Raw genomic sequence first — 26,331 nt, forward strand, 5'->3', positions numbered from 1 at the left:
AAGCATCGGAAATTCTTCAGATGAGTAAACATCAGTTACACAACCAGTTGTGTGAACTCACCCTCTTTGAGAATAGTTTCTCGCCCGTTCCCGTCGGTCTTCTGGCGACCGATGAGGAAACTGGTGGTGTCGGCGAAGTATACGTATCCGGATTCCGCGTGGTAGTCGATGGCCCTCGGGTTGACCAGGTCTTCGATTGGCACCATGTGCTCATCTGTTGACTTGGTGTTCATGTCCAGGCCCCTGATGACCCCGGGGCGTCCCTTACCGTAGAACAGGAAGAGCTCGTTCTTAGGTTCTGCGAGACATCGGAAAAAGGAAATGTGTCTGTCAAAGCATCCATAAGTAAGTAAGTAAGTCATTTTTATTTTTATAGCGCTTTTCCAGACCAGGGTAACAAAGCGCTTAAACAATCAAAACAATATTCAATAAAGTATATACTTTAAAGGTCAAGATAAAACTGATAACACAACAGGAGTTCCAGAAATTCAGGAAAAGCCTTAACAAATAAAAACGTATTAAGATGTTTCTTGAAGGAGTCAGTAGACTTAGTCATTAGAACCAAGTCTACGATGATTAGGTTATTTTAGAACAGTCGGTTAAACTTGCTAGCTACTATTTTAGCTTACTTAGTATAAGTGAGCCCTCATGATACGGCTATTTACCGAAGATACTCTATTCTTTAAACTCTTTTGCTATGACCTACTGACTCACTAGGGACGTGGCAGCCTTTAGAATTCCATCTAGTGGCCTTTCAAAATTAAGAAACTGTATCACAACAGCTGTATCAATAGCTATCATTCATTCATTCATTTTGCCGCTTAATCCCTTATGGGGTTAACAGGGGGTGTGGAGCCTATCCCAGTTTCTTCGAGTGAGAGGCAGGTGACACCCTGAAAAGGATCCCATTCTGTTGCGAGACATTAAACTATTTAAACACACTTATACCTACGGACAGTTTCCCCAAGTTCCCAATCAACCTCTGTATGTTTTTGGACCGGGGTGCCCGGAGTAAACCCGGCCATCACTATTTATGACATTACTTCAACTGGATGACCCTCCCGATCCTGTGACTAAACTGCCTTATGTTACTGACTTGGGACCAACATTTGGTTTCTATAATTCCAAAAGCACAGTGAAAATTGTTTAGTATTTAGGTAGAAATAGCAGGAAACCAACTGAACAAAATCGTTTTTTTTTGGAGGAAAAAAAATCGACCCAAAACTACAATATGATTAAATAAATATGTCAATCTTACTCCTCAGCACCTGTTCTAATGCTAACATATTTTACCAGCTGTATGTTCGGAGATCTGAGCAGGAGCTTTGGCCCTCCACCAGCCGTAATGGGGCCAGTAATCAGTGTCAGTGTGAATACTCCGGGCCCTCAATCTTGCTCGGGCTACTAAGCTGCATCAATGCCAAGACTCGGACGAACGTCTGTACAGACCTGCAGCCACTGCGATGTTAAAGTGAAGCGAAATAGAGAATCCTAGAATGCTGAGCCAGCTCCACCGCCCGCAAAGGAGGGACGTATATTCCCAACACTTTGGGATCCTCTGGAGAGGCAGGAGAAAGAATGAAGGAGGGCTTCCGGTGAGCAAAGGAGACCTTTCCTCGCACCCATTCCCCACCCAAGAGACAAGGATGCTGGGGGTGCGGACCACACATACATCAATTCAATTTATCATTTTGTAGAGACAGGACCCACTACCCAGGAGACAATTAAGCCTTTGCGAGAGACCCAGATATCAAACTCCGGCGTGACTGCTGTACGAGGAAGCCGTGCCATTTAATACCAAATCTCATTATGTTTAGAGAGTGGGAAAGGACAAGGAACAGAAAGAGAGCCTGTGTCATCAGAACGTCTATTATAGGGGAATAAATCAAACGTGTCACGCTAAGCCTCACGCTGCTCTGTTACCCGAGGATCGAAACGTTGTAGATCCTCAAATAGTGTCATCAATTTGATCTTCTACATTATTGTCAAGTAGGCCTGCGCCGAGGAATTGATGATATCGGCCGATGGACGCGGACAAACTTTCACTCTCGTTATGGCAATAATCATTCAAGCGCCAGAAGGGATCGATCGCGGAATATTATTTTCAAATGTCTGCCAGCACAAATCTCCGTCAATGTCAGCAGCGAGACGGATGATGTGTGTGTGTGTGGCGAGAAGACATCGACAAACTGATGCTTGACCTTTACAGATTCATGTCAATATGACAGAAATCAGCGGTAAAAATATATGAGTCAACACCATTTGATGGAGATCATATTAGAATGCAGAACTAAAAAAGCAGTGAAGGGGGCTCCTGTCAAAGGGGCTAATTTTACATGATATTACGAAACAGAATACAATCTAACTCATAATTCATTGAACATGAATCGTATTTTCGCACCCAAGACCCAAATTCTGTGTCTTATTTTTTCAACATTGTAAAATGATGGTTGATTTTATTTGGGCGAATACAATAATCTGTTTATTTATTGTTATTATTAATGATTGAAGAAGTGAAAGATGGTCCTTTAAAACCTTAGAAAATCATCAAAATTCAATCATATTTTTCAACATTTTCCAAGTATGTCAGGAGTTCATTTTCTAACAATGATGGATAAACACAAAATATATAAATGTGAACTTAAAAAAAAAAGGGAAGTACATAAAAAAATCTGGGCTATAATTGTCTATTTCCTTTTAATATAATCTATCTCTGTACACTTGTTTTTCCCCAATACTGCACTGAAAAAGTTTTTGGCTTGTGAGAAAATCAACACCAAGTACAGGCCCAAGGAGGAAACATCAACAGTATTATTTTGATTGTTTAAGCGCTTTGTGATCCTGGTCTGAAAAAGCGCTCTATAAATATATATATATTACTTACTTACTAAGAGAATGGAAGGATATTATTTCTGGAATGGATATAATTGCTATCACAGAATAAAAAACGAGGCTGAAAATTGAAATAGGTGAAAAGTGGAGACTAAATTATTAATATTTATTGTTGTATTCTTCATGTAAGCAGCGCTGGTTAGAAGCCATACAAGTGAAAGAGCCTTAAAAAAAAACGAATTCAAAAGTACACTGAAAAGTTATCAGTATCATTTCCCCAACTTTTTAAATATATGATACAACCTTTGTGAGTTCATTTCGGAAACATAATTATAGATAAGCACACAAACACAAGTGAACCTAAAAGAAAACCTACACATTCTGTGAGGAAATACATTCAAAAAATGTTAAAGTTTCTTGCTATAACTTTTAATGTATTCTCAATAATTTGCATCTTTGTAATCTTTCTTTGTATACCATACAAAAGGAAGACACAAAGCTTGTAGAAAAAATATGATTGCGGCTTTTAAGAAGTGGTACAACGGGGGAAACAACAACACTAAGCAAATGGACAAATATAATTTTCTGGAATTTAGCAGAATAAATTGCTTACCCACAGAATAAAAACCAAGGGAGAAAATTGCCGCAAGAAAGGGGAGAATTGGACACGAAATGGATTTAGATTTAAGAGGAGACTACATGAATATTTGAGCTCTCTCTGACTTTATTAAATAACTTCTTAAGGAAACAACCATCCACTCCTTTCTATGTTGATTTTTTTGTGTTGCGTGATTTAGAAAACAATATGATATGTCGTATTAGAGAGTAACTGACTTTTGCAGGTCTGTCCGTCGGAGGCCAGGCTGTAGCCAGTACGGCAATGGCATGTCCTGGACTTGTAGCTGCCGCTCAGAAGACAAATGTGGAAGCATCCGCCCAGCCTTCCATATGGATCCATCTCACAAGCGTGGCTCCTCACTGTGGAAACAATCATGAGAATAGGAATCTCCAACCAGAAGCATCAGAGTGTACAAAAGAAAAACGACCTTTTGGTTGAGTGAGTTTGTGGTAAACACGGAGTGCCCGGGTGTTCCCCAAGCTAGCCAGAGCCCTGCTCTCTGCTGTGAGGTTAAATCTGGGAACTCTTAGCAGCTCCACCGTGGAGCCCTCGCTGGAAGGGTCAGAATGTGTAGCGTAGAGGTAGTCCTCGAACAAGGCCAGCGAAAAAATATCGGAAACCTGCAAAATAAACCTCAAATATCAACATCAGGGACATCAAAAAGAACTAAAAACATGTCGCGTGACATGTTGGTCTCTTGTGAGTTGGCAGGACTCAAAATAAAATAAAAAAAGCCCCTTGATGGAGGCCACAGGGTCTGACACCACGGCCCCCACACTAGATTGAACAGATTGACAACAACATAGAGCGACATGGTTGGGTGAGCAGTGTTTAAAAAAAAAGGGTATTCAAGCCTCACTGTGGAGGGTTTCAACCACACAACTACCAACCACCATGTGTCAGGATCAATACTGGAGAAACAATAAATGGACTCCTCCTAGGAGACGTGCTTTGGCTTTTTTACAAGAAGCGATCTCACACATTCTGTATATAACCAGTAGTATTTCTGTTATTTAATGTGACTGAATTCACTGAATGTTGGTAAAGACTGAAAACCTCAAAATCAACCATTAAAGTCCATGTACAGTTAGGTATTGTCCTGTTGTATTAGGTCACTGGTTCAATAAAAATAACATTTCCTTCTCCTAAAACAAGAAAATCAAATATATTTTATACAAAGATAATTAAACTGGATATTGCTTTATTTTTTAATAAGTATCAGGAAGAAGTGCTATTAAACTGAGCAGTGAAATGGCTCTCAGCAGTCAACTACGGCTATGATATACTCATTTTTCACTGTAAAAAAACAAACAATTCAATGACTCAAGGTCTCAAGCAGGAACATTCCCCCACATTTTGATGTTTTTTACTTGTTATTTTTTTGTAGTTAGATAGGGTGAATTAAGTTTTAAATGCCACCAGTAACTTATTACACATAATACAGATGGAGACGCAGTATACGTGAAGTAATTTTTGCAATTGAATGCTAAAAGTTGTTAGCTTAGTCAACAACGGTGCAAGCTGCAGCTATTCTGTGATGTTTGGCAATTTTGTTTTTTGAAAATGATATCGAGTCCTCTGAATCTCCAGTTAAAAACAAAAATATATAATGTTATTATCAAGTATTTAGATATAAACTGTATTTTGTTTTAAAAAGTGTTACGGTCCAAATCTGCTCTATGAAAAATTAAAAAACATTAACAGGAACACAGTGAGAATTCTGACCTGCTCAAGTAGAATAACTCACATTTCCCCAATCCTTAAAACCCTGGATTCGCTGCCAGTTTCTTTCAGTATCAATTTTAAAATTCTGATTCTTAATTTGAGAGTTATTCATGGTCAGTCTCCTCCTTACAATCAGTGATCTGTAGTATTTTTATTGTTTAACACAAATTTAAAAAACCACAAGTTATATATGCCGATCTGTTTCTTATCTGATTCATTTACTGCAACATAATTATTCGTGTACGATACAGTAAAATGGAGTGCCAGGACCATAATTTAATAATAATGCTGGAAATTGAGTTTAAGTTTGAAAAGATTCATACATTCATTTGAATGTAAGTAAATATACATGTTTGTATATAATCTGTCAATTATACGCTGGTGGATATTAAACCCCGCCCCCTTGCTACTAGGGCTAACCAATCATTTTGTGAGAGTCTCTACTTGTTACTAGTGTTTACATCAGACATAAGCTCTATAAGACATATGCTAAAATGACAATAAAACTAAGCAACTATTCTTGAAAACTAGATTTTGACACCAGCTTTAGTCCGACACCGACATGACACAAAGCCAGTAAACGTGCGACTCACTTGGCTTCCGTGGACGATGCTGTGTCTGTTCTTGCCTTGGTAATCCACAACATCAATGTAATCCAGGTAGGCATCAGCCCAGTAAACCAGCTTCTTCACTAAATCCAGTGCCAGAGCTGTGGGCCGCTCAATTTTATAATCCACCAGACGTGTCCTGTTGCTGCCGTCCATGTTGCAGCGCTCCACCTTGGCCATGTCCCCGTAGTCGGTGAAGAACATCATCCTGCACATAAAGACTCATTTGAACGGATTTGGAGAAAAAAATACTCCTGGCAGAGAAAAACATCAAATTAAATGCATCTAAAAAAAAGGATGTACATAATGGGAATCTAGATATATTATAGTTGTGAGACGATTTCCATGGTTCTGCAATTAACTTGCACATCTATCTCAACTCACTTCAGCTGATTCTCTCCCAAGAATACATCGATTGATCTATGAAGTGGAATTAAGACCTGCTGTTTCCACCTTTTGAAGAGAAACGTCATCTCCATATTCATGAGATCTCAAGTTTTTATAATGAGTGCCGCCACCGAGTGTAATAATTATACGTTTTATCTTGAAAACTCCAGAAGAAACACAGTACAGTAGCCGCGTGTGTCTGACAACATGTGATGAAGTCTGAATACAAGTAGAAATTATAGCGTAAAGGAAGCCGAGTAATCTTATACACAATACCCTGAAGGTTGAGCGAACACAAATGATTGCTGTCACACGAACAATACCTTTTTCTTTCTGTTATTTAAGCTAATGCATATGATTTAAATCCATTCTTAATCAATCATTTTTGCAGTTCTATCCAAGTGCGTTTGAATTCTTGTGCAGGGAAGCATATGTTTCTTTTAAGCCCCATTTACCACGAGGTAATGACACGCATCCTGGCGTTAGACAAATATTCCGAGGTATCCAAAGTTTCCCTTGATATTTTTAGAAGCGCTTAACTGTGATGGAGATGTCGGCAGTTGTCTGGAATTCTGGCAAAGATGCTTCAATTGTTCGTACTTGACCCCGTTTCTTAACTTACTGCATTTTTCACAGCTGTCAAGCAATGATTGAGAACCACCGGGATGAAAAAATAGGACAGAGACTGCAGCTTAAACACAAACCGTTATAGGCGAGAAGTAAAATAACTTCTTTCTGGTTCAATTTTTCACAGCTTTTGGGGATTTTAGGGGTCGATTTGAGTTTAATCCTCAATTGTTCGGGCATGATTATGTATATTTGACCATTAAAAAAAAGAGACGAACAACAAGTAAATCATAAAGACGGGGGAAGCATCGGCTGATGGAAATGCACTTCGTCTTAAGTGAGTTCTAAAAGCTCGCATTATTAGTCATCAGCGCACTATAGTGACGGTGGATTGTGTAAAAAAAACCACACATTACAGTGGAATTGTGTGACTTTAAAGGAGGTGAACTAGCGTGAGGTGTTGCTAAAGGCATCTTTCCATGAAGGACATATAATAACGTCAGTAGCTCTTTATATTGTAGCCAATAAATGGCGACTCCAGGCACAATAAAGAATACAAATAAAAAACAAGATATAGGTACCGAGGGATGAAGCACCAAGACCAATATCCGGTTGTTTTGAGAAGAAGTGTTGAAGGACGAACCATTTCTTAGGGTTTTTAATGTCTTGCTTTAGCATTTACAATATAATACATTTTGTATTATATTGTATTATATCATACAATTGTAAACACTGGTCACATTATTTAATACATTCAGTCATTCAAAAAAGTGGAAAAAAGACAAAATAAATCGTTAAACAAGTCATTTGCCCATTAGACTGCGTGATGGGAGGAGAAATAAAAAAATGAAGGCAATCATTCAAAGGATATAATCATGTTGTAAAATTATTTTGTTTTCTAACCACTCGTTTCTCACACAGAACTCCAGAATAATTTTAGCTAAAGTAGATTTTAACAATGATAAACTGACTGTTTTCCTCTTTGACAGACTATCAAACCAGCAACAAAAAAAAATCTTTAATTCATTTCAACAAAAGACTGATGGGAAATTCAAACTATTTTGCAACAGACCCCAGAATAAGCATTCTGATACCCAAAAAAAAGGTAACAAATATAAACCAGCATTGACACATTCATACCTTCATAACTACAGGTATGGACTTCAAAGGAATCCAAGCTAAGCCCTGGACAGCCCCCAGTATATTTAAGAATTCAGCAGCTAGCATGTTGGCCCCTCGATTAATATAGGCAGCACATTATTCACACACTCAAAGCTGCTTAGAGGATACCAGTAAAGTTAGGTAGGTATAGAAATGATTTCTTAAATCTCACATCTTTACTGAAGGGATGTCAGTGTGAGCATTTTGTACTTTCTCCTTGTAATGATGGGAAAAACATTATTGAAGTATTACTTGCAAAAAAATTAAATATCTGCAGCAACTCGCATATGGTTCAACCAAATTCCACAATAATCTTAAGTTATTTAATTTATTAGAATTTGTAACTTGTTATAAAGTAATGATTAGTTTGTTGTTTTGGCAGAGGCATGTGCTGTTTCAAGTGATAGTCCATCCCAAATATTTTAACTTTGTTTGTAGCGGATGCTGCTAGGCTAGCTGCTAGGTCAGGCAAACCTACTACTCTGACAGGAAGTACTCCTGGAAAATATCATGAGCACTTCCCATGTAGACAGTAGACTAGAAGCTCTCACGATATTTACCCGGAGTACTCCCTGTCAGAGTAGGCTGATAGCCTACCATCGTCTGATTAAAAGAAGCTTAAGATATCGACTTGTTTAAGTTTTTTTTACTCTCATCAAGGCTTCGATACAAAATGGACGTTACAGACGAGCAGTAAAGTTGAAAGTTTTTAAGTGTGTATTTACGACAATGAGAGGAAGTGAGTTCCAGTTGCTTCATTAAAATGAAAATACATTTTTGCAAGATTCTTAGTCAACATCAGGGTGAGTAGAAAATGAGTAAAATTAGAAATATGGTTAAACTATCACACTGTTTTAGGGTTGCTGAGAAGATTGCCAATTTGGGAACTTGGATGTTCCGACACCACTTGAATGCAGCAGTACTCCTGGTGTGTCCATCAAGAATGACCTATACGTGAAGGTCACTCACCTAGGTATACTATTTCTGGGTCGCATATTGGAAATGCAGTATTTCGGTTTAGACTATGTTTGAATAAGTTTCTTTCAGGATCAACTTTAAAATTCTGGTTCTTACTTTCAGATCTATTCATGGTCAGACTCCTCCTTACATCAGTGATCTGATCCAGCCTTACACCCCAGCTCGGGCTCTGAGGTCTGTGGATCAGAATCTACTTATGGTTCCTCGCACACGGCTCAGGACCAGAGGAGAGAAATCTTTTCAGGCTGTTGCTCCTAAGCTTTGGAACAATCTTCCTCTCTCTTTGCGCTTGATGGATCTACTGACTCCTTTAAGACACATCTTAAGACGTTTCTATTTGTTCAGGGTTTTCCTTGATTTTCTAGAACTCCTGTGTTGTTCTCAGTATTATCTTGATCTTTAAAGTATATACTTTTTTGAGTATTGTTTTGATTGTTAAAGCGCTTTGTGATCCTGGTCTGAAAAAGCGCTATATTAATAAATATTACTTACTTACTTACTTACTTAATATACTAACACTACAACGCGTCTAACCAGATTTCATAAACTAGGAACTGGGAAAAAGAAAATGTACGAAAGTGATTCATCGCTGTACGGAGAGTATTTTTGTCAAATAGGTGTTTATCCCACACTGTCTTTTTTAGTGCTGTAAATATGTTTTTTAATTGTGTAAACTCTATGGGCATTCACACTGCAGGGTTTTTGTACTCCCACGCTCCACATCTTAAAACCAGATTTAACCCCTTTGTTACAATTGTTATTTACTATAGTTTTGTTATAATTAGGGTCGCAATTAACTTTTTGTACTCAACAACAACAATAGCCATTTCTCTTGTCTACATATCGCAAATTCTAGTGATTAATATGTATTCAAAAGTTTTCCAAAAGATGCAGACAGTATATATTCTTTGGAAAAGTTCTAACCACGGGCAATATGATGCTTCTTCAGATCACAGTTCAGATCCACGCGTCGCTGTGAAAACCTATCGCTCTAGTCTCTGATCTGCAAATACTGCAAGATGGCCACAATGTCCAGCTGTGGCGTACGCCCGGCAGATCTCCAGCCGTCACCAAAGATAATGAACTCCTACCACCGGAGCGAGTGAGGGAGCCAACATTAATCTGCCCGAGCCAAGTCGGGGGAGATGGGCCGACCTTTGAACCCGAGGAGCAGTAAAACTGTCAGCATCAGCAAGGAGCTCGGCTCCCCAAACAGGTGCGCCTCGGCGTGGCATAATGATGTGTTCTTGGATTAAAAAAGCGCTGATGCCGCATCTATGACAAAATCCTTGCCAGGAAATTAAGACCCCTGATAAAACAAGTGGCAGGAGGGGGGTGGGGGGGCAGAAGGATCAAATGTTGACACTTTTATTTTACTGACAGCAGAAATAACAAGTCAGTGTTCTAGAGTTTTCGACTTTATTTTCTGTTGAAAAGTAAAAAAAAAGAAAAAGTGTTGAGCCAGTGATGAAAAGTAACAGAAGTTTAGTTCTCATCGATTTTGGAAAGTTGACCAATGCAATCATTTCAAAAAACATTTTATTGTGTTCAAATGGTCCAGGGGGGCCTTCACTTTGGTTTCTTTTTTCTCTGAAGTATTGGACCGCATTCCAAGACTTCAAATTTCTTTTGTGTTTACATGATCTGTACAAGCCTGAACTTAACTTTATCATGTGACTATTTTTTGTGTGTTTGCAAAGGTTTAACCCTTGTGTTATCTCAGGGTCAAGGTGACCCAGGGGCCCAAAAGCAAATGTGTTTGTGGTATCCTTTGTGTTGCCTCTGTTTTCGGGCCTCTTGAGCCTAAAATAACACGAGCGTTACGAGAAAAGAAGATCTCAATTTTCTTTTTAACTGGCCAAATTTTAAAAGGTTAAAAAGCTTGAACTAGAACTGCTGCATCCTGGGACATGTAGTCTGATGGTGGGCAATAGCTATAAAGAATACTAATATTAGTTTTATCTCCGATTCGCATGGGATAAGTATTACCTGGACCTCGGGTAATTTGTAATAATTGCGGAGAATGTCTAAGTTTTAATCCTGTGCGAATGCGCCATGTCTGCGATTTGTATTGTATGCCAAACACAGACGTCGGGTGATAATGCTAATCCCGTGTGAATCCAAATGTCTGTGTTAATAATTCTGAATGCGGCAGATATGACACTGTAACGGACTTCAAGGCACTCCGCTGTTTTATTTTGAAGGGGTTGAAAAGGAAGTAGATTGATTTACTTGTTATTGGGGGTGTCCACATTACGAAAGTTAAGAAGACATGCGCGCTGCACAGCTACAAACTAATTTCCAGCCTCATTGTAACCCACACGAATACACTCGGTTACACTACTGTAACAAACTGGGTCTCTTTTGTAAGAATAATGTCGGGGCAAATTTATGTGCAGGATAGCGTTCTCGCTGTTAAGCGTCTGCACAAGTTGAGAAACGAAAGAAAATAAATGGTTGTCCACTTGATCTTCTCTAAACGAAGAACGCTTTGTTACACTAACTTTCCCTTTCAGTAATTGCTCTACTTTCTACATCTGTATCTCTAGGTAATGTCAGTAAAAATGACTATTTTACAGACGTCGCTTATCCAGTGTGAACGCAATTAAATAACGCAGAGGAGGGGGGGTCATTTTCAAAACACCGAGGTCCCCAGGTAGTACTTATCCGGTGCGAATAGAGCTAAAGACGCATTAGCTCCATGATTGATTCCGTTCATCTAGAAAAAACCCAACAGAAAACACTTGCATACCTCTCCCAATTAGCTTCTCATTATTTATATATATAAAAAAACAAGATTTAAGCCAAAATAAAAGGTTCATTCTTTGCCTTGGATTAGATCCTGGGACCAGTTATGCTAGTCTTAGTTCTGAACAGAAAAGACCATTTGAGTGTGAGCATTTGGAGTTGCCGTTATTATTTCTGTGGGTGATTTCTTTCACTTTTTTAGAACGATGTTAAATGTACCCTATCTTTTTTCTTTGTCAAAATTCTTCTGTTTATTTCCTTCCAATGCTTGGAATCGTGGCAACATCATAACTCTATTTTTATGTATCTGACAACAGGATAGTTGACCACTCGATTATTATTCAAGTGTGTCTCTGACACGCTTTTCTATCCACCATCTTCTATCTAAGCGTGGACATGCCATGAACAAGCGAGCGAGCGAGGAAGTGGAGTATGAAAGAGTGTGTGAGGCGAGAGCACGTGCCGCCGTCTCCGTCTACAATGTGAAACCCATCGCTCGCGGCCGACACACCTCTCTCAGGCTCACATCTTGAGGAACAGCTGCACCCGTGTCTCCCCAATTAGAGGCAGGAAGACGACTTTGAAAAATCCTGTTTCCTACATTCAATCCTCTCAACCGCAATGCCTGCCCCCTGAGATCCGGCACACACTTTCCATCATCCCCGTGCATACACAACTGCAAACCACCGGCGTGTCAGCGTTTAAATATAGACTTGTATTGCACGAAACGAAACATATACAACAAACTGTATAGTGAGTCCATCACCGCCTCTCTCAGGATTGGTACGAAATTGAGTTGTGTGTTTTTCATGGCGATAAAAAGAGACGTTTCGTACAGAACTTACCCCATTAGAGGATCCAGAGCTATTCCTTTAGGATTCTGCAAGTTGAGTTGTAGGATGGTTATACAGGTGTTCCCACTGTGGTCGCAGACAAACATCTTGTCAGTGGCTCGGTCAACAAAGTAGAAGTTCCCCGTCAGCCAGTCGATGGCCATCTGTTCTACATCTGCAAGAAAAAAGAATGCAGAAAGAAATCAGTATCTTTTGAAATCATCATTGCAATATACATCTAACATGAGGAAAAATTCATTTTGTGTCCGCATTGGGAAGATTTGGGTGCAGCTGCCAGAAGAAAGGACTTCACTTTTTCATTCATTTTCTGAGGTTATCCGTGTCGTTAAAGGTCACAATCAAAAGGGACTCCAGGAAGAGGAAAGCAGATAACTGGATTCTGCAGGAAGTGAGTAGGCAGGCAATAATGAAAGTGTACCAAGGGCTGTTTTCTTTTTTTCTTCGGGTGCTTAATATGTTTTCTTTTAAAATGGTTTTCAATTCAATCTTAGGAGAAAACAGTTTGTAAAAAAAAGAGCAAGACAGATACACACGCATACTGTATTCACTCTTTTAATACAGTAAAGTTGCACTAAAAATACTCTATTTGTAGGAGTATAGTTTACATTAATCCATTTTTTATTTAGACTAAGTGCTGGTAAACTGATGCACAACATCTTCTACCATCTTCCATTTGCTTCCCGGAGAAGACGGTTAACTTTTCTGCATCTATTTCGCTGTAATTGCTCATTATAATGCACACTCAGAAATATGTGAGCGAGACTCTCAGCAGGAATCTGCCAAGTGAAGATAAAATAAAATAATCTGGGTTTGCATGAAAGGCTAGGAGAGGAATTAATAAGAAATGTTTTTAAATTTCTCAATTTAACATATATATATATATATATATATAAAATATATATATATATGGAAGTATTGATGGTTTAAATCCACATTATTGTAACCCAATAGAATTTAATTATTAATAACAGAAAAATGTGTGTTGTGTGTGTAACATCATTTTTAAGAAACAAACATTCACTGAACGAAATTTAAAAAACTTGATTTTTTTTTAAATGACTTACTGGCTTGTTTTTGTATGGCTAATTTGGGGCAGAAAATATACAAATAAATATATATATATATATATATATATATATATATATATATATATATATATATATATATATATATAATATCTGTGATATATATACATTTCTGTGAAAGCATTAATTTAAGTTTCAAAAATACCCTAAAATTATCTTGAGTGGAACTTGGAGTAACTTAAATTTACACAAAAATAAAGCATTCTCAGTGCCAAAGTAATAATACTAATAATATTAACATTGTTATGACAAGGTGTCAGGTTTAGAATCTAATTTAACTATTTTACTTAAACAAAGAATAGAAATCAGATCTGGTTTAAACTCAAATATTTAAACTTGCAAGGGAAAAGTAGAACACAGAGTTAACATGTCTACCTGAAACCTTACTGAAGCAAAGAGCTGTTAGTTCGCCGTTATATCTTCTTACAAACATACTTTGGCTTTTTAATCAAGATTAAATATGTATATATATATTTTTCCTTTCAACCAACACGACTTGTAATAAAAGCAGAGTAATACAGAATCATTTTGGGCAGTAAAAACATTTGAGTTGATATTAAACATGTTTATAATTTAAAAAATGTAATGGGTTTGTGCTTAGCAAGGCGATAATGCATTGAATTGCTTGCATTGCTAGAAGCAAGTATATTCTCACAACGGCATCAACCTCTGTAGGGTATTTCCAGTCCCTTTTTGAGGGATTGAAAAACGTCTCAAAGTGGTCCTGTTTTCCTTCTTTTCCGAAAGCTTGAATTGCAATTGCAGCATCATCAAATAACTGCTTTTAACGAAATCTATTGACAATTGTAGCGTAAATATTTCGGAGGCTAGACACTCTGGCACAGTGTTTTTTTCATGCACACGAATACTTTAAAAAAAAGTAGATGATGCATATAATAATTCCCCCCTTACTAAGACATCGCAGCTCTAATTAATGCCACAGATCTAGTTCCTCGTGACTTCACCGACTTCCTGCAGTGAAGAAAGATATTCCAGGAGAGAGTCGGAGAAAACCTTCTCATTATAAATCATCGGGAAAAAAAAACACACACACACACACACGGATATAATATGTAACACAGTTGGTGCGAGTCCACCCTTAACACAAAGTCAATTAAATTCAACAAATCAGACATATCTTATTAAACTCAGCAGCTTTGAAGGAAAAGCTTTGGGGAGAAAAGTCATAACTGTTGACCTAATTAGTTCAAGAACAAATAAAGAGAGAGACGGCAGTCCGAATGAATTTCCGTCTCATAACCTGATGGAACTAGTTTTATGTAAGGGGTCATTCCGGAATGACAGTTATCTAAGACATACTATTGCCGAAGATTAAAGTATTTTCTTCGGTTACTGACAAGAAAGGTCAGTTTTTTCTTATTAATAAAAAATATGTTTTGACACAAAAGCATCAGGAGAGAAAAGAGGATCATTAAGTCCTTCCTGAGCTTTTCTAAAGGCAATTAAGTTCACGAATGGTCCTCCATGGATGCATCACTAATAGACTCAGGGACTCATTCATTCCTCCTGCTTTTAGACTTTATAACTCCCAGTTTGTGAGCAGGAGCAGAGTAAAAGGAGAATGTTATTCTATTCAATGTTAATCTTTGTATCCTTTCTTCTTGTTATTTCTTCGGATCTATGCTGTCTATACTTGCATTTTGTTCTTTTTTTTAAATTAAACTACCATCTGGAGTGAACTGGAAACCCAATTTCCCGAAGGAGATCTCCAGAGCATCACCTTCTTCCATCTGGGAGAACCATCAAATTTTTACCCACTTATAAAGTTGTTACCTAAAAATATTTACACGTATCAAACAATCCATTAGTCATTCTATCACAAAAACCTGTGCCTGTGATTGAGTCCTATTGTTGGTCGTCATATTGACAAACACTGGTAGTTTTCCAGTTTTCGGTAAACATTAAATGAGTAATTGTCTCGATCTTTATACGCGTCTTCCATACTCCTTGTGTGTCCGCATCATCTTAAAGTACTGCCGACGCTGTAATCGCTAAACAAAATTGATTTAAAATGAGAGTGTAGGCTGCTGACCTCTCAGTGGAGGTCTTATGTGGGAGGGCAACTCGATCTGGTACATGGAAAGGGGGCAGAAGACCCCAATTGAACTGATATAACCACTGGAAGGACCAGCAGAGAAGGGTCAAATAAAAAAAAAAGTCCATATAACAGATGCTTACTCCAATTGTTATGTAAAAAACACCTCAGTACATTTTGACTGGAGTGAAATGTGGAAAATATCATGTTTCATGATGGTGATTCCAAGAGCATCTGGCATATTAAAGGTAAGAGCGACCGAAGACCTACTTTGCAAGCTGTGTTGTGTTCTTATTTCTCGTTCTCGCGTGAAGCCGCGGAGGTTCCTCAGCTCGGCGCAGCGCAGTTGCCCGGCGCTCTCCGAAGATTGCACCCAGCAAACGCTCTGCTGGTTGTGCTGGAAGTCCACGGCCAGCGATCCGTTTAAACTCAGAGACCTGAGGGGCAGGAGGCCCGTTCCGTTGAGATGTGTGATGGCAAGACGACCCGATCCGGCCGTGAGTAGCAACGAATTGGGGTCACCTGGATCTGGAGACGGCGGAGAGAGAACACACACATTTAGAACACACTGTCTTTTTTGAGATGAATAATGGACGATATAGTCGTGAAAGTTAAATCTAAATAAGTTTATCTCTATTTATATTTTTGTATAAAACCTATGGTAATAAACAGGACAGTTGATTAATGGAGTAAAATGTGTATTAAATACAGTTGATGTCATTGTTGGCCACTTCTTTCATTATGTTTTTTTGTATAAATAAACAAACTTTATTGTAAAATCTCAAACTATAAAAACATTTGTCAGTAAATAAGATTTCCTATGTCATTTATAAGAAAGAAATGTCCAACTGGACAAAATACAGACAACTCTGCCATTTAAAAATATATTTAAATCAGAAACACACTATACAGGGACACATTTTTCAAATACCTTTTCATTCTGAAGATTTCAAAGCAGGATGACTGGACTGTGTGGAGTCTATTTGTCCTGCTTTGGACCCTTTAGAATAGCCGTGAACTGGATGAATGAAAATCCATGCGGAGATTTTTCCTCTTTTGGTTAAATAATGATTTGTTTCATCGAAAAAGATTTGCTCCAAAATGCGAGAAACTACATGAAACCATAACATTTGTCAACAGAGACGCTTTTAAACAAATGAACTGAGAAATTATGGCAAATATTTTGTATGTGGATAATAACTACTACCCATATTTTCCCCATAATTCTAAAGTTATATAGCTTTTTTTAATATAAATATACATTTGCTTGCGAAAAAGAAAAAAACATTTGACATCCTGTTTGTAACATCTGCTCAAATTAAAATACTTACTAAATATTCACGATAAAAAAAATTCCAGCTCAGGTTTTGTAAACTGAATCATAAATGCAAGCACTTGACAGCTCACTGGGTTATAGAAAAAAAAACCTTGAAGATTCCAACAGATTTTAACTCATACGCACCTATTACAGTAAGAAATAGGTTCAAAAGCATTACCTAAAACTAATACTTCTTTAAAAGCTAAGGCAGTCAGAGACAGTTTTTTTCCATTCATTTAAGAACCTCAAACTGGTTTAAAAAAAGGCTTAACCTTCAAGTCTTTAATGGTTGTTCACATCAAGGATGTAATCATCTTATAGCTATTTGAATTATCACACGCTTATGACGCATCTTTCCGCTTCATATATTATTCATTTTTTCATCTTATATTCCTTATCTGGCTCTAATCTGCGTGTGGTTCGTCCCATGATACTGAGGTCTGCCTCAGCCATTACACCCACGACGTCAGACCCTAAAACCAACTTCTTAAATGATCACAAACATTGATATTCATGAGAATCAACACTAATAATAACCTCCTACCATCCTGCTGGATCACCATAATGCACCTGGCCATTTGGTCCACTTGTGTTTATGGGTAATAATACTCCAGTTGATTCCACGTTTACCCCGAGCTTAATAGATTTAAAAGGGGGGTCAGAGTTTAATTTAAACACACAGGGATGTAGAAATAATAAATATTGATAGTCTATGTTTAGGTTTCCAGCAGAAATATTTCGCTCGTACTGGTTATTTAGGCTAATTCGCCTCCATATATAATCCTTGGGTTTACTTTTCTGTATTATATTCACTCATTAAAACCTGTTTCTAAGTGATGGATGTGGTCAAGGATAAACAACGTTCATCATACCGAAGCGGGCACCAACAAGTTGTATTAACGTTAAAAGTAAAAATCCCAGATTGGGATCCGAAAAAGGCTCACCTTGTTTAGCTTTGCAGGATCTCTTGTCGGGCTGGAGGACGTATCCGTCCACGCAGCTGCATCGGTACGAGCCATAGGTGTTGGTGCAGGTTTGGCTGCACGCGCCGTACGTAGCACATTCATCATGATCTTCACACACACACAAAAAAATAAGACAGCCGATTCATTTGTAACAAATTAGGTGTGCTGAAACATGACCCAAATACATAAAAGTATACTTAATGTGGCCCCTACCTATGGCATAATTACTTTTATAGCCACGACTTCTTTTCTCGCCCCCTGCAGCACCTACAGGCTTCATATATCTCCTCTAAACAGGATCAAACTCACTGAGCACTGCTGCTTAGTTAAACATCTTCCTGCAGCATAATTTCTGCTTCTTTATGACACGGCGGCGGTAATAGCCTCCGCGTGAAGACTCATTTCAAATGCATAGCTGACATGAGGATTCCTTTTAGATAGCTGCTCAGTAGTCTTACCCAGGGAAAATTACAGGGCTGCAAAAGATGCAATCTAAATGCTACATTATCATACTGATGCATATGAATACGTACAGTGTGGACCGGCTCGTTTATCTGATCTTAAACTGCATGAAAGAAACATTTTTAAGTCATTATTTACGTTTGATTAAACAAAATACGTTTTTTCTTTATCTTATAAAAATGCAGATAAAGGTGGGTAAACCATGTCATCTATAGAACCGAAAAAAAAAGGTGCAAAAACAATTTCAAAAAGAAGCAAATTATTTAAAAATTAAGTCACAAAAACAAGTCGTTAATAATGCATGAGGAAAAAGAAGTCGGAGCAAAAGGGAGCTCTACTATCATTTCAATTTTATTTATTTATAATTGAAGCCAAAGATTCATGAATAAATAATGATAACTGAAAATAAAGTATAAATAGTGAGTTTTAAAATGACATTCATGATGTGGAAAAGGGCTCAAGAGGGCACATGAGGCCTAGAAGGAAAGGCTAAAATAAACAATACGTATTTGAATAATGATAATAATGATAATAATAATAGATGCCCTTCAACAAACCCACCTCTGCAGCTCTTCCCGTCGTCGCCGACCTCAAAGCCGTCAGCGCAGAAACAGAAGGTGCCGTTTCTCGTCATGATGCAGCCGTAGCGACAGCGCAGCTCATGGCAGGCTGACAGCAGCTCTGCAGGGGGCAGAATTAAGAATGAAAAAAAGAGGAAAAAAAACAACCAAAAACAACATGACAAGCAGTAAAATGAACATTGATTTAAATGAAAATAGGGGGGTTTTTTTGCTGAAAGAGAAATTGTATCTGTGGATGAACGTTTGTGTCATTTTCCGACGTAAAAAAAATACCCTTTAACTAATTGAACTTTTTTTGTAAATGCAGTAACACAATTCCAACACTGGGGGTAGCCAAAAACTCAATTTTCAACCACACTGATTGGGTTTTTAAAAAGGAATCAAAAGGTAATGAGTTTAAAAAGTAGAACACAAACCGGGATAAATAACTTAATATTATTTCTGCTGGTCTTGTTGATTTATGAAATTAAGGTAAATTAAGATAAGGTAAAACACTATTGATCCTTCAGGAGGTCTCCTTTGGGAAATTGTTTTTTTTTCCCAATAGCCAATACATACAGCATTTTTTTTATAAAAAATAAAAAATAAATCAAAATAAAATAAGAACAAAAACATAAAGGGAAAGAAAAAGAAAGGGAAGATAATTGCACAGACTTTGAGATAAAAGATGATATACTGGCAACAGATTAGAGAGATTAAGATAAGTGCTGTTCTCGGATCAGATCAATGGCTATAACTGGCATTTTAGCACTTTTGTTTTTGCAAATGAGCCTAACTATGTTTTTGAATAGTTTTAAAGTAGGTAAAAATAACGAGTAAATTATTTTGAGTTTGAAGATGTGTTACAATAAGCAGGGATTTGTTTTTTATTCTATTTAATACTGAGTAGAAGAGAAAAAATCAAGTACAACATAAAAATGTCTCAGAGTTTGGAGTTCAGACAGATACTAAACATCTAGATCTTTTAACATCTTACCATTTGAATAATGTATTTTTAAATGTACAGGTATACAACATTTACATTATATTCATATGCCATAAACTGTTGCCTGGAAACCACAGTAGTTCTGCCAGCAATTTGCAATTTAAACTCAATGTTTGAAGAATGAAATGGTTTCTATAGCAAAATGACTGGCGGCAGAAGAAAAGGCACAAGTGAAAGCGTGAGCCTCGAATCTCAGATTTAATTGCTCCAAGATTAATAAGGTACCGCGGAACATTAATTAATGTCAACTTCAGACGGAAAAGATAAATGCTTTTATCAACAGTCTTTGTTCTTTCCTATATAAGAACATTCTTGTGTTAATGGAAGTTGGAAAGTTGACAAAGAAACAGATATTTTTGATTGCGTTAAGAAAAGAAAGGAAAAAAGATAATAGAGACTCAGCCAGATAATAATCAAGAAGTTGTTTTTTCTAAAGGAAAATAATTAAAAGAAAAACACTGAATATTAGTCATATCTGCAGAGGCAACAACTCTAATTCTTGAAGAAACATTTGAGCATTATTTAAAGTGTGACTAATGTGTCAATTTAAACTGTTCTTGGACCTTTATTGTGTACTCGTCTGTATGTGTCTGTTTGTACAAAACTAAAATGTGCTCAAGTCCTACCCACTGAAAACACTTTTTTTTTCTGGAGATTAAACCCACTCTGCTGTGATTGGTCCAGCATTGAGGTTTGTCAACCAGCGTCATCAATCCAGGAAGTCTCCACCTCCATGGGACTTGTTGTATTAACAAAACTGGTAGTGATTACAGCTGGCTGGAGGAGGAGTGAAGACAATTTTTACGTCTCCACTCTCGTAACCTCTCGTTCGCCAATATTTTATGCGGGGGAGAACTTTATTTAATTTTGAAAACATGGTCACGAGAGTATGTTTTTCACATTAGTTGCCATTTAAATGTCCAATCTGTACTATTATATAAATGTGTTTATGGCTCCCCTAGTGTCATGAAAGTGTAACTGAAATTCCTTTCATCCTCCTTTTTAACATGATTGGTCTTGAGAGGAAAAAAAGATTAATGAATCATTTAAGGTCATTACAAAGCAAAATCTAAAACAAGTTATCAAAAATTGGAATAAAAAAAACAAGTTAATAATTGGAGCGGAAAATAAAAAAAAGGAAATAATTACAGTGACTGCACATAGCTAATCACAAAGTATTGATTTGTCAGCAAATGAGTTTGTTCGGTCAAAAATCGCTGTATTCCTGTGCATGTTAACAAGCCGAATCAATTTAGTTGTGTATCCGGAGAAAAACGGTTGGATGGTGGTTCAAGGTCACTCCGAAAAACTAGGGATAAACATCATAATATTCAGATCACTAGTGTACAACTCCGGGGGCCATGTTTTAAGTACCTCACTCATTTGAATTACAGAGCTGCTGAAAAGAGAAGCCGGTAAAAAAAAAAGCGAGAGTCGCTTGTTGAATTTGATTCATGTGGCCCTGCCCCCCCACACAATGGTTTTGATTGACTGAATGTGAAGTAGAATGACAGCATTTTTTTTTTTTCATTTCAGTGCAGAGAACTTCTCGGGCTAAAGGGCGCGAGCAAACATTGGAGTATTAAAATGGTAAAAAGCCTGGAAGCACTGATCGGGACATTTATTAAACCTCTGGCGCCATATTGAGGCAAAAATGATTATTTGCGATGGAGGCACTCAACTTTGATAAGAGAGGCATGTGAACGCAGTCATGGAAAATTGTTCCTCTACGAAAAGGGTAATGAAAGACAGAAGAGGACGCTCAAAATTGTCTTCTACAAAAACAATCATGAAAGTGACATACCCTTCACTGCGAATACTTTCCTCCCTCTATGAAGTCAGTTTAATCAACATAAAGCAATACATTGTCCAGGTCATTACTATTGTTGGGTTTATAAGGCTTCATGATACACTTAATGCTACAGTTATGACACATTGTCTTCATTTCAAAAGAAAACTAGATGTCTCTTCTTGCTATATAATCTTTTTGTTTCTGAGAGCACCATTTAGTGGTCTTTCAAACTGTATCATGATACAGCATCAGCTGTTTCATGAAGCCTCAGCAACCCATCACTATTCATTTGAAGATATGTCAATAAAATTTGGTTAAAAATATTTTTCAACAGCACTTTATCGTTTTTTTTAAATTAAGTATATTTTCAATTATTTTTGTATTCCAACCATTTTCAATACAAGGTACAGGGAAGAAGAAAGACATGAACAATCGGGTGTTTTTTATTTATGTATTATTTGTTTACTGTATTTAATTTACATGTTGTAAATATGTATGTATAATGTTAATATGTGAACATTTTTTAATAACAGTTTGCTGCAATTAATTGAGTTTTGGAGAAGGGGTAGGTTTAAATAAGCGTATGCTTCAGCCTACTCCTTTTCGGACATATGGGTTTATATCATTATCGTTTAATTATTATTGTTTTGCGAATTGCAATCTTTGTTTCTCTAATCTTATTGGTTTTGTTTTATCGTCTGAAGTTTATTTTCCTATGGACCTAATCATGTTCGGAATAGAGCATTTATTCAATAAGGTTATTTCATGGTTTATATTTCAATAAAGTGTTTATATAAAACAATAATTCAATGTTTTGCACCTAAATGAACAATGCAATCCCACAAGTTCCAGGCGATGACTGAGGACGAGAGGATACAGTTGACTCCAGCAGCTTTTAAAAAAGCTAATGTCTGGACATATTTTGGTTTCGTCAAGAGTCATGTAGTTTTCTCAATATATTCCAATATATCATATCGTAGCCCCGGAATTGAGATATGTATCAGGGTTTTTTTCGAATACACATCCCTAATTTACAGTAGAAAAAATACTATATGTTATACTAAATGTTTTAATCGTAATACCTCCCCCTTTTATTGGAACATTATTGACTAATAACAATAAGAATAATAGTGTATTAATGTTGCCCTTTTTTTCCCCTGCTACCTCAAAGTACCAGTTAACAAAGTAGTTGCGCTGGAAACAACAGGTTTGAATGTGTTTAAGTACAGATATCTCTCCAGTAAATTCAACCCTTAAGTGTTCCTCACCAGTATGTTGTCATTAAACGTACGACCGGTCAACTGTTCAACCATATTGGAAGGCAGATGTCCTGTCCGGGGCATCCTTCACTCCCCCCCCCCTTACGTAGCATATGCTAGCTCCTCTTCTGCCGGTTCCTTCTACAGATCCTCCTCTAGAACCCCAGCGGGTTAAATGTCCTGAAATCTAACCATTTTTCCATAACAAGAGGAAGATGGATTTCCAACCCACCTGGGCAACCTTCACCTGCGCTCAAGAATTCATTAGCAAATCTCTCTCCACTCAACGAGAAATACTTCAAGTTGCTGTTTGTTCAACGGAGCCGCTGCCTCGTTTACATGCCGCGATGTGATCGCCCGGAGGCTGTTTTGGATGAATCTTAAGCAGACGAGCGTTCGTCTGAGGAGCAGACTCGCTAGAGCAGGAGACAACCGGGGCTGTCGTGTCGCAGGTGCCTCGCCTTCTGTGATCATAACATTATGGTATCAAATTAAAGACGTTAATTATTCATATGGAAAAAAGGCTCAGCTGTGGATGGTTTCACTATTACTAAGCACGTGAAATCATGCGTTAGTCATGCTGGATCTGTCGATGGAGATTGGAGGCAGACATATTTTACGAAGCTATGGGAAAGGTAGAAGACTGATGCTCCAAACAAATGTGTTGACAAGGATGTCAGAAATCAGGGGAAATTGTGATTTTGGAAACACCATTTTAGACATTTGAAAATAGATGAATGGATGGTGATTAAATAGATGTATCTAGAGCAGAGGACATATACTTGCAAGAGCTACTACGTTCCCTGGTCTAGAGGGTGAATGGATGGATGGTGGATACATTGATGAACGAATGGATCGAAGAATGGTGCATGGATGTATAAAAGGATGGATGGAGGGAAGGATGGATGGATGCACAAGGGATTACATGTTGGATACATTGATAAATGGATGGATGATGAATGAAAGGATGGATGGATAGACCAATTGATGAAGAATGGACCAATGGATAAATTAATGAATGGGTGGATGAATAAATTGATGAATGAATGGACCAATGGATACATTAATGAATGGGTGGATGAATAAATTGATGGATAAATGAATTGACGGATGGAATAATGGACGGATAGATAGAACTGTGTTGATCTCCCAGGAGGTCTCCTTCGGGAAATTGTTTATTTGTGTAGATGAATGGGTGGATAAATGGATTGATGGATAAATGGATGGATGGATAAATGGATGGATGGATCAATTATTGGATAAAAGGTTGACTGGATGGATGAATGGATAAATGGATGGATGGAAGGAAGGATAGATGGATGAATGGATACACAATGGATGGATGGATAAATGCTGGATGAACACAATATTAAATTTATGGATGGATAGTGGATGGATAAATGGTTGGATGGATGGATAAATGATGGATGGACACATTATTTAATTAATGGATGGATAAATGGTTGGCTGGATGGATAAATTATTAAATTGATCAATGTTTGGATGGATGGATAAATGGACACATTGCACAATAAATTAATGGATGGATGGATAAATGGTTGGATTGATGGATAATGGATGTATAAATAGATAGAATATTATGGATAATGGATAAATGGATGGAGTAGATCTGCTACCATCATAAAGAAACATAAATAAGTACGAAGTACATGTACATGTTCATCTTAAAACTGATTTGGTTCACTTCCATTCGCTCACTCTTCTCTCCACACACATTATTATTCAGGACATAAAACGGCAACAAATCTTCTGTATTGAGGTCTCGTGCAACATGAATACACCGAGATACTCAAAACTAATCCTTACATATTTTCAAAGACAGCAGGCGATCGGTTTTTCCTCGCTCGAGGTACTAGGAACACAACAGAGACGACGTTTTCTACTGAGAGCAGTGGATGTTCTATGAACTGCTGTGTGAATGTGAGGAAATGAATAATCAAGTGTATTTGTGTATGAAAGAAACGCATTAAGTATGAAATATCTCTTATAACGTCCAACTCCTTTGACCAGTGAACAAAGAGAAAATGTGTTTCCATACCAACATAGGCAGAAGTTCAGGGGCTCAGTAAAGTACACTTGTACTACTACATAAACACAGACAGGCATTGTAAAACAGCAGGGAGTCTTTTACTCGACACCATGTAGTTCTAATCAAACTTAAATACTGCAGCTCTCTATAAAAGGTCGGAGAAGCTGTGAGGATGTTTAGTTGGTTTTGAAATAGCAGGTTTTAGTTTTTTTTTGCCACTGTTTAGTGATTTCAGCAGAATATTCTTTCCTGAAATGAAGTCAACGACTCATGCAAGATTACCTCATTAAAAACAATGCTTTTGGAAATACTCCGAACAGGTAAAGAGTTTGGAAAAGCGTTGTCAATGACAACTAATGGATAAAAATATTCAATACTATGAGCCCTCATGTAATTTTTTAATATGAGGTACAGCGGATTCTAAAGCCAAATATCTATTTACATACATGAGGGACACCGTTCATAAGGCACATTGTGCGCGTGTTGTCGTATCGTAGTATTAGTAATAGTCAGTAAACTTGTGAAGTAATACTACCAAGCATCAAGGAGTAATACTACGGAGCCTTGTGGTGTAATACCAAAGAGCCTTGCATAGTAATACTACGGAGCATCAAGGAGTAATACTTCTGAGCATTGCAGAGTAATACTACAGAGCATCACGGAATAATACTATGGAGCATCACGGAGTAATACTAGGACGCATCACAGCGTAATACTAAGGACCCCTGTGGTGTAATACTAAAGAGCCTTGCAGGGTAATACTACCAAGCATCATGGAGTAATACTACCAAGCATCACATAGTAATACTATAGAGCATCATGGAGAAATACTACAGAGCATCATGGAGTAATACTACGGAGCATCACAGAGTAATACTTCAGAGCCTTATGGTTTAATACTAAAGAGCCTTGCAAAGTAATACTACCAAGCATCATGAAGTATTACTACCGAGCATCACATAGTAATACTACAGAACATGATGGAGAAATAGTACAGAGCATCATGGAGTAATACTACAGAGCATCACGGAGTAATACTACAGAGCCTTGTGGTGTAATGCCAAATAGCCTTGCAGAGTAATACTACTGAGAATCATGGAGTAATACTACCAAGTATTACAGAGTAATACTTTGGAGCATCATGGAGAAATCCAACAGAGCATAATGGAGTAATACTACGGAGCATCACGGAGTAATACTATGGAGCATCATGTTGTAATACTACGGAGCATCACGTAGTAATACTACAGAGCATCAAAGAATAATATTACTGAGCATCACATAGTAATACTACGGAGC

The 26,331-nt window shown here is 37.5% G+C and overlaps 1 protein-coding gene across 1 annotated transcript in view; it reads right to left on the bottom strand.

Moving 5' to 3' along the window:
* Positions 1 to 26,331, bottom strand: part of lrp1bb (low density lipoprotein receptor-related protein 1Bb) — a 348,034-nt gene that overhangs the window by 178,578 nt on the left and 143,125 nt on the right. Inside the window, exons 4-11 of the mRNA XM_087804844.1 lie at positions 18,927 to 19,046; positions 17,883 to 18,011; positions 15,891 to 16,148; positions 12,471 to 12,633; positions 5,770 to 5,992; positions 3,879 to 4,071; positions 3,667 to 3,810; positions 62 to 298 (exon numbers count right to left, since the gene is read on the bottom strand). Of these exons, the coding sequence (XP_087660970.1) occupies positions 62 to 298; positions 3,667 to 3,810; positions 3,879 to 4,071; positions 5,770 to 5,992; positions 12,471 to 12,633; positions 15,891 to 16,148; positions 17,883 to 18,011; positions 18,927 to 19,046 (1,467 nt within the window). The remainder of the gene's footprint in view (positions 1 to 61; positions 299 to 3,666; positions 3,811 to 3,878; positions 4,072 to 5,769; positions 5,993 to 12,470; positions 12,634 to 15,890; positions 16,149 to 17,882; positions 18,012 to 18,926; positions 19,047 to 26,331) is intronic.

This window comes from Callionymus lyra, chromosome 12, assembly GCF_982586985.1.
Source record: "Callionymus lyra chromosome 12, fCalLyr1.hap1.1, whole genome shotgun sequence".
NCBI classification, from domain to species: Eukaryota; Metazoa; Chordata; class Actinopteri; order Syngnathiformes; family Callionymidae; genus Callionymus; species Callionymus lyra.